Consider the following 9,911-nt stretch of genomic DNA (forward strand, 5'->3'; position numbering starts at 1 on the left):
CCCTGCCCAACTTTAACTTTGTGACTTCCTGTGTATAGAAGATTTACTTCTACAGCCTTGATATATTACCATTGTCACCTTTTTAAAATTTCCCTATAGGAATATAGAACAATTTATTTATGATAATACGAAGAGTACCAGCTGTTTAAAATACTCAGCATGTACAAAGTGTTAATACATGTGCTTGGCACATGTTTCTTGTAGTCACTAAAATTTGAAAAAGAGAATTGCTTATATTGAAACAAAACAGCAGATTAACAGGTGAACCATATGACATTTATTTAACAAGTATAATAGGAGGGAATCATTGGCAATGAAGGAAAATATGTTTTCTATGTAAGATGCAAAAATGAGTTTTTCCCCTAACTGATTATGTAGTCTGTGATCCAGTGTCTTCAAAATGAATTTAGACTAGGAAGCCCCTTGCAATTTCAAATGCAGTAGTGTGCCTGAAGACATTTACAAAAAAATTCTACTTCCCATCATTCGTACTGCTTACATGATCAAACTGGAGAAAGGTTCCAAACGGTCTAGAAAATTCTGTATGTATAGTGTCAGTGTAGTAATATGTAGCCATATCCATATTTATATAGAGAGAGAGGCTATTGAAAGGTTCAGAGCAGTAATTTGCCGTCCTTGGGCATCAACATATAGCTTTTTTGGTGCTTTTTTGTGCGCAATAATTCTCTAAAGAAGATCCTCAGCAATGCTTTTATAATAAATGATTGCATTACAATGTGTGTTTTTATAGTATACTAGCAAGTTGCCCATTAAGCATGATGGGGAGGGGGGCGGGTAGAGATGGGCATGGCCACCCACCACCCCGCACCGCCACTGCCTCCCAGGAGCCGGGGGTGGAGAGGGGGGAAGATTGCCTCGCTGTCCCCTCTGTCCCCTCTGTCCCCCTCCGCCAGCACCCCACGCTGCCACCACCTCCAAGGAGCAGGGCTAGGGGGCAAAAGCAAGGCCAGCAATTTCGGTCTTGCCCCCCTGCTCCATCTCTTCCATCCCTGCCATTGTGGTGGCACTCCACTGCCCCATTCTATCCACACCGTCCTCTCCGTCCCCCTTCTCCACCACCCCTTCTCCACCACCCCACGTAGCCACCGCTGCCTTCAAGTTCAAGAGTTCCTGGAGTTCCACCCCCTGCTCCGGGCCCTGCACTGCGACACCTCCTCCCCTTCTTCTCCCCCACATTTGGCCGTCTGTCTGTGAGGAGCACTCTGGTTGTTTCAGTAAGCATTGTGATTGGCTGCCAAGACAACCAGTCAGAGTGCTCCAAGAGCATTATGAACAGACGGAAAGACACACAGACAGATAAACTAAGCCCTTTATCTGTATAGAATTATTATAGACCAGTGGGGGTCAAGATTTTTAGTAGGCATGCCAAAAATTCAGCTTCATGCCTCCCTCCTCACCATGATCCCCTTGTGCCACCATGATCCCCTTTCGCTACCTGATCTGCTGCTCTTCTGCCTTCTGCCTGCCCACTCTCCAAGCTCCTGCATGCCACACACAGGCTGCCCGTGCCACTTGTTGCTACATGCTTCAGATTGACCACTTCTGTTGTAGAACATTGCTACAGAGTATTATGTTAAAATCATAATGTAATTATGGAACATGTGCAGCCCCTTCTTCTGTGGGCACAGAGGATCCTAATACAGCAGGATTGAGCTTCAGTGATGTGATGGATGGATTTGGCTGAGTGATAGAAGTATATAAAAGGGCAGTGTATACAGAGCCTGTGTATGAGGATTCATGAGGCTAAATTCCTCCTGTGAGGTGCATTCAGGAGCTCCATCATTGTTGCAAGGTATGAGCATTGGTAACTGAGCAGCTACTTGGCTACCAGCCTTCATAAAAGAGAAATTCCTTTTACTTTGACAACTGTTCTTTTTATCCTTGCCCCTGTCCATTCATAAAACTTGTTTACTCATATTCAAAGGAGAAGCAGAACAGTATTTTGGCCTAATACATTAGCAAGAAGAAAGGATTTTACTTTGTGCTGCTTCTGTACACACACGATTGATATCAGAAAATTTTATCAAAATGAATTTAGGCTGAGAGACTATTGCATCTCCAGGCCATGCTCTTTGATAGCAGTTATTGCACAGCTTATTTCAAATTTGCTTATTTATAAATGCAAATACGTCTCTGTTAGCACACTGAGTGGAATATTTAATATTGTTCTTTAATGTGGCACATGTAGCAAACAAAGGGAGTATTTTAAACAATGTGACTTCTGCCAGCCTTTAATACATGATCTTAAAAAGTGAATCAAGATATGTGTTTAAGAATCTGTGTTATGATTATCTTTTACAGCTGCAAACATTTTTTGAGATGTTCTTTAGATCCAGTTCTCCTCAGCAGGCCTTTGATAATATGAAAGAAACTATAAGCAAACTCTTACTGATAGCTGAAGTACTGAGTGAATCATCCATCTCAGGACCAAAGACCTTCAGTCGGTAAGTAGCTTGCAATAAAGCAAATTAGCTATTGTCAAGTTGTTCTTTAGAATATTGTGAAGAGTAACACAGAGTACAGAACTTCTTATATAACAAATAAATCTATATTTTACACTGCTTTTAGACTGAATTAAGGACATCTGCATTGTTTACCAGATGGTGTCCAATGCCATTGGTGTTCAAAAAAAGTCAAAGAGGTTCATTGAGCACTTAGGGGCAGACTCTGTCTTGTTTTATTCCTTATTCCTCATTGTGCTCTATTTAATGAAAGAGTCCCAACATACATAAAGCCACCTTTAGGTACCTCCAGTGCTTCACCACCTTAAAGAAATGCAAAAATTTATTACTCGTGGTTCAGAAGACAGCTGGCTGGGGCTGCTCTAACTTGGGCTGAATTAAGGAATTATACTTGTTTTGGATATTAGCACAATTGTTGAGTACTACACATGAGAAGCTTCTGAGGCTTATAGCCCTGGTCCAGATTTACCTTGGAGGTGCCTACATTTAGGCATTTGATTACCTAAAAGTGTGCCTGGGAGAGTGAACTATTTAGTGTTGGTTTATGGCTGCTTGCTGATGTTAAAAAAACAAAACCAAAAAAACACTCACTTTACTGGAAAAAGCAGCACATTACTTTGGCTTGGCTCTGCAGTGTCTGTATAGTTTGGGTGCTTCAGTGGGGCTTTTTTTCACTTTTAACTAAAGCTGATTCAATCAGCTGTTAGATAAAAGCACCAAAAAACCCTCACTAAAGCTCCCAGTTTATACAGATGCTGCAGAGCAGGTTCCAACTAACATGCTGCCTCTTCTGGACATGCAGTGTGCTTGGTGCAGGAGCGCACTGAGTTTAAAGTAAAGAGCCACTTTTTTTTTAAATGTCTGCAAACAGCCTACTACATGCCTAGACTGTCTGTCCAGAGATAGGGTCCATTTAAAGCATTATTCAAGAAAGCCAAGAGGTACCTACAGGTAGCTAACAGAAATATAAGTACAGAGCTATGTCTCAATTCCTACCCATCATCAGTGCTTTCATGTTTGACTCATACTATATATTTAGGCTCCCTGTACATTTGGAATTCAGAATGCCTCGTCCTCCTTCAGTTATGGTGCCCAAACTGCTTAGTGCTTGCAACACTTGTCCATGAAGCTGTCTGTGCTTCTACGGTTGCTTTCTTTTTTTTAATTAGTGGCTGTGTAACTGGTTCAGAGAGGCATACATTTTCTTGGGCAACAGCCTACTTTGTTGGTTGCTGTGAATGAAGTAAACTGTTTCCTGTGAAAGCTTATGCCTCTCGGAACCACTTATTTTCTAAGGTGCCACCATGCCCTGCTTTGTGCTTAATTTCAAACTAACATGGTTTATACCTCTCAGTGACTGACAGGGACCAGACCCCAGATTTCTCCCTACCCAGGGGAGTGCCATAATCACTAAGCTCCCTCTTGTTCTCCTGACCCCATGGTTCTTGTAATCTCAGCTGCCCAGGAGCCCAGTATTAACTAGCAGTGTTGAGGATGCCCCCATTTGGGCTGTTGTATAGCAGGGTGATTAGAGCACTTTCCTGGGAAACTGGAAATATAGATTTATACCTCCTCAGGGTGAGAGAACTTAGATTTCAGGTGAAGATATCACAAAGCTAGCTAATTTATCTTGCCCTTCTTGGGGCTTGGGTTTCACCTCAGCATCAGACTGGATTCCAGTAGGGTTAGGCAAAAGTTAGGAGTCTGCCTGATCAAACGATATTGTTTTTATTCATACCCAGAAGCCCAATTAAAGAAGCTTAGGGAATTTTGCAATCTGAACTGGAGGCATTGCTTGGATCTAAGCTTATCTCCTAATGAATTTTGTGCCATATGGACTATGCCCAAAGTGGATTACTCTTTCAGTGCATGTATATTTAACCTAAATCCCATTTAACCTATTTCTAGGTGCCTTTAAGACAAAACTGGATCAGGCACTAAGCTACTACAGTCACTTGTATAGGATTTTAGTTTTATATGGAGGAGGCACTTTACTTTTTGACATTAAATATGCATGCTTTATACAGCTATTTGAGAGCCTAGCTGTTTTCATAGCAATAACATAAACATAATTCACAGATTCATAGACATTAGGGCTGGAAGGGACCTCGGGAGATCATCGAGTCCAGCCCCCCGCCCAAAGGCAGGAAGTCAGCTGGGGTCATAGGATCCCAGCAAGATAAGTATCCAATTTACTCTTGAAGGTGTTCAATGTAGGTGCTTGAACCACCTCTGATGGCAGGCTATTCCAGACCTTGGGGGCTTAGACAGTGAAGAAATTCTTCCTTATGTCCAGCCTGAAACGGTCTTGCAGTAGTTTATGACTGTTCGACCTTGGCATCCCTTGGGGTGCTCTGGTGAACAAACGTTCCCCCATATACTGGTGGTCACCCCGATAAACTTATACGTGGCCGTCAGATCATCCCTGAGCCTGCACTTTTCCAGGCTAAAGAGCCCCGTGGCTCTCAGCCTGTCGTGGTATGGTCTGTTTTCCTGACCTCTGATCATGCGCATGTGTGACTGCTGGGTTGTGATTCCCCTTTCTCAGGTAGTTGTAGTCCTGTAGGTGTCACTATCCTCTTGGGACCACTTCGGTATCAGAGCAGCTCTCTTTCGCCCAAGTCCCCGACCTTGTTCTCGCCCACCACGACTTGATGTTCTTCAGTGTCAAGGTTGGTTTGTTGTATACTCTGTGGCCCAGGTCCCTCAGCAGTCACATCCCGGCCTAACGCCACTTCTAGTGCGTTCTTCTTCTGTGGGTCCGATTTTTCGGTGGTGGGGTAATATTCCCTCTCCACTTGGCCTGTCCCTGTCCGGGTGCTCACCGACCAGCTTGACCCACGTTCCTTCTTTCCTTCTCCCTGTTTGACCCTGTACGAGGTCGCAGCACAGGTTTGGACTCACCTAAACCACCCTCAACCCTATTTCTATGAAGATGCCCCCTCAACTATCCCAGCTAAGGTATCCGCCATCTGGAAAACAAAACCATAAACAGACTTAAAGACCAGCTCCTTGACCCCTCTACAGGTTGAGGATCCTATCTGGACCTCCTCAGTCCTCCTGGGTTGTCCCTGGCCCCTAATCTCCCTAGTGCTGTTACAGTTTCCTGGCACGGTGGCTTGGCGGCGATCCCCACCCTGACTACACCCTCTCAGGGCTCTCCTGGGTCTTCTCCCCCTCTGTGTGGCAGAGTCTCCGCACCGCTGCCCCGGCACTCCACCTGTGGGTCACGCTGTCTTCGGGTTCGTATCCCATTGGGCCCTCCATGGCCGTGCTTCCTGCTCCTCTTATGGCAGGAGCAGCCTACAGCCACGCTGTCTGCCTCTGCTCCTTTGGAGCCCCGCTGTTGGCCACCACCACCGCTTTTCTCCCTGGTGGAGCTGGTAGCTGCCCCTCCCTGGGGCTCTCAGCCCCTCTTGCTGGCGGAGCTGTTAATTGCTCTGTCCTGCGGCTATCCAGCCCTTCCGCGGCCACAGCTGCTGCTTTTAACTTCCCCAGCTGGTGTCCTTCCCTGACGTCACCGGCTGGACGCACCTGTATAAACAAGTGGTGGACACGCCGCACGGGTCCTCTTGGCGGCGTTGCGTGTTCCTCCTCGGGTTCTGCAGGTAAGCCCAGTTCACTAGTTGTCTCCCCGGGACAGCGTGGCTCTTCTCTGGACTCTCTCAGGCTTCTCCACATCCTTTTTGAATTGTGGGGCCCAAAACTGGATGCAGTACTCCAGCTGCAGCCTCACCAAGGGGAGAATGATGTCCCGGGATTTGCTTGAGAAGCATGTATGGATGCAAGCCAGCATTTTGGTTGCTTTACTAGTGGCAGTGTCGCATTGCAGGCTTATGTTCATCTTGTGGTTAATGATGACCCCCAAGTCTCTTTCTTCCATAGTGCTTAGCCAGCGTAGCACTGCTGAGCCAATAAGGATGCTGTAGGCTTTTCCTCCCAAGGTGGAGAAACTTGCATTTTTCAGCATTAAACACCATCAGGTTCTCGTTCGCCCATTTGCTGAGCCTGTCCAGGTCAGCGTGGGTCGCCCTCGTGTCTTCAGGTGTGGATGCTTTGCCCCAAAGTTTGGTGTCAACGACGAACTTGGCCAGTCCGCTTCTGACTCCAATGTCCACATCATTAATGAAGACGTTGAACAATATGGGTCCAAGGACGTAGCCTCAGGGGACCTTGCTGGTCACAGGGCACCATGACAATTGACTTTGGTAAATTACCACCCTCTGGGTCCAACCATGGAGCCAATTTCCAAGCCAGCGGATCATGGTGGACCCAAGGCCACAATTGGCCAGTTTCACCAAGAGGTGATCATGGGATGCCAGATCGAAGGCTCTTTTGAAGTGAGGTTATATGACATCAATCTCTTCTCCCTTGTCCAGGTGACAGGTCACCTGGTCGTAGAAGGAAATGAGATTGATCAACTAAGACCTTCCCGCAACAAACCCGTGCTGGCTATCCCTCAGGATGTTGGTGTCGGCCAGTCCATTAAGGATGGCCTCTTTAATAAACTTGTCTAAGACCTTCCCCAGAATAGAAGTCAGGCTGATGTGCCTATAGTTAACCGGATCCACTTTTTTCCCTTTCTTGAAGATAGGCACTACATTGGCCTTCTTCCAGTCTTTGGGCACTACACCAAAGCACCAGGAGTTCTCGAAGATCTGTGCCAGGGACTGGGCTATAATGCTCACCAGCTCCTTGAGTACCCTGGGGTGTAGATTGTCAGGACCCACTGACTTGAAAGTATCCAGCCTCTCAAGGTGTTCCTTCACAAGGTCAGCATTGATGGAGGACAGGGAATCTCCCTCACCCAGACCTCCCTGTCCCATAGTGGGCATGGGCGTCCCTTTGGACTGATGAAAAACTGATGCAAAGTACCCATTTAATAGGTTGGCTTTTTCCTGGGCGTCAGTTTTCAGTTGTTCCATCTGGTTTAGCAGGGGTTCAGTATTGCCCTTGCTTATCCTCCAGCTCCCCACATATCTGAAAAAGGACTTTTTATTGTCCTTGATACTCAGAGCTAATTGGAGTTCAGTTGCAGCCTTGGCTTTCCTGGTTTGCTCCCTGCAGAACTGGACTGGACCAGACCAGTGAAGAATATTCCTCCTTGGAAGTGAATCTCATCCTCCATCCTTTGTAGGCCTTTCTTTTTAGCCTCAGGAGGTCTGCTAGATCCCTGGAGAGCCAGGGGGGCTGCTGTGCCCTCCTGCTGCCTTTCCTCCGAGGTGGACTAGAATTAGCTTGTGCATTGAGGTTCGCTCCCTTGAGGAGCAACCACTCTTCCTGAACTCCCCTCCTCCTGGGAGGGAGGAAAGGAGAGAGAGAGAGAGAGAGAGAGAGAGAGAGAGAGTTGTAATGACTGGAGAGCTATCTTCTGAGTTCTGCAAAAGCTGCTAATTTTGGTTTACACAATTTTACACAAACAAAACGGATGTGTTTGTGTACGTGGCCTCCAGTATATGACCTCATGTTCCATTTGGAGTTCTTGGCCCACGTGATATGAAGCCTCTTTAAATCCCACTATGCAACAAAACTCAGTGGGATCATATGAAACCAATGAGTTTTGCTGCTCTCACCCTCTTACAATATACGTTTACCTAGAATGCCAGGTGGCTGCTTGCCGGAATCCATGGCATCCAAGACCTTTTCTCGTTCTCTCTAACTTCTTTACACGATAGTTACTAAAAGTTTAAAAAACAAAATAACAAAAAAATGGATAACACAAGGGGATGTATCAAAGGCCAAACTTTAGGTGACCCATCTGGGCACGGTGTTAAAGCATACCGGTTTATTAAATTATTGCATGTTTATTAAATTATTATTCAAGCATGCCGGTTTCTATAGTCTGTACAACAGAAGGGAGTGACATCCAGTCCAACTGCTTTCAACTCCTCATTCTAAATGACCAGCTACGGATTATTTATTTATTGTACCTGGGTTGACTGAGGACAGCTTTAGCATGAATCCAGAGTATGGCCAGAACTCCCACCTGTGAGTCTATAACAAGAAGCTTTAACTGCCCCCTCTACCCAGTAACAGAGCCTATAGCCCACCATTTGTCTGCACCCCAGCTGTGTTAATTATAGTAGCTCCAATGGAAGAATGCACCAGCTGTTTATTTGCACATGTTTGCCTGCATTACTACTGATCTTTCTTTCCTTTATGTAGAGTATCTCAGAAGCACTGGAACAGGTTACCTAGAGAGGTGGTAGAATCTCTAGCCTTGGAGGATTTTAAGGCTCAGCTCGACAAAGCCGTGGCTGGAATTATTTAGCTGGGGATGGTCCTATGTTGAGTAGGGGTTGACTAGACCTGCTGAGGTGTCTTCCAACCTTAATTTTCTAATTTTCTATGATTCTATGATTCTAAGGTGTATTTTACAAGATGCATGTTTATTAAATTATTATACAGTAATATTTCATAAAGATAATGCTCAGCAGTAACAGACATCATGGATTGCCTTGTTTATTTCTATTGACCTATTAACCCACTTTGTTTATTCCTGTTGGGATATACCTTAGCCTCATTTTGCAGTGATTCATCCCCCTATCCTTTTTATTTAAATTCCCTTCTATTTAGAACCCCTGCTTATTGCAAATCCATTCATAGTGTAAGCTGTTGCCTATGAAAAGTTATGCCTCTTTGAAGCAATTTGTCTTTAAAGTGCCACTCTGCCCTACCTTCTGCGCCTCGCTAAGTTTGATTTTTGAAATATTTTATTTCAGATGCAGTCTCTGTTTTCAGATGTTAACCTTTGACATTGGGTTCAATACTTCCATATATCCCATAGTTCTCAAGGTAAGAAGGCAATGACAATTTCATAACTGTGTTTTGCCACAACTAAGTGATCAGGGGGTAGGACCCGGCACAGCACACAGGAACCGCATGCCGCGCTGGCTCCTGTCAGCATGGGCCGGACCCCAGAGCCAGCTCCTGCCTCTGCCCCCTGTGCCTGTGGCGTGGTGAGGACCTGGCCCAGCCCCATGTGACTTGCTAGTCTGGCCTTGCACTGGAGCGGGTCACAGGGCTGTAGGAGGTGCAGCTCCTATGTGCACCTCCTGGAGCTGTGTGACCCACTGTGGTGCAAACCCAGACTAGCAAGCCTCAGGGATCTGGGCCCAGCCCAGCTGGGCTGTAGAGGGACCCCAGGACCTAGCTGGGCCTGGCACACGGTCCCCACATGCCACACTGAGTCCTGTCACCATGGACCCAGCCCGAGAGGGGGCCCAGGACCTGGCTGGGCCTGGCACGCAGTCCCCTCATGCCTCATTGGGTCCTGTTTCCAAAAGACCAGAATGGCTGGGTGGCAAGAGCAGCCCCAGGGCCGGCAGAACCAGGCTGGGCTTGGCACATGTTCCACTTGCTGCTGTGGTTAAAGGTTAGTTATGGGCCCTGGGCAGGGAGGCTGTGGCCCTGCAGGGGGGAGCTGGG

At 46.4% G+C, this 9,911-nt stretch overlaps 1 protein-coding gene across 1 annotated transcript in view; it reads left to right on the top strand.

Annotated features, from left to right (window-relative positions):
- The window catches only part of CPED1 (cadherin like and PC-esterase domain containing 1), a 225,958-nt gene that overhangs the window by 68,887 nt on the left and 147,160 nt on the right, over window positions 1-9,911 (top strand). Inside the window, exons 7-8 of the mRNA XM_019543955.1 lie at window positions 2,323-2,465; window positions 9,206-9,278. Coding sequence (XP_019399500.1) covers window positions 2,323-2,465; window positions 9,206-9,278 — 216 coding nt within the window. The remainder of the gene's footprint in view (window positions 1-2,322; window positions 2,466-9,205; window positions 9,279-9,911) is intronic.

The sequence above is a fragment of the Crocodylus porosus genome, unplaced genomic scaffold, assembly GCF_001723895.1.
Source record: "Crocodylus porosus isolate Cpor-Errol unplaced genomic scaffold, CroPor_comp1, whole genome shotgun sequence".
NCBI lineage: Eukaryota > Metazoa > Chordata > Crocodylia > Crocodylidae > Crocodylus > Crocodylus porosus.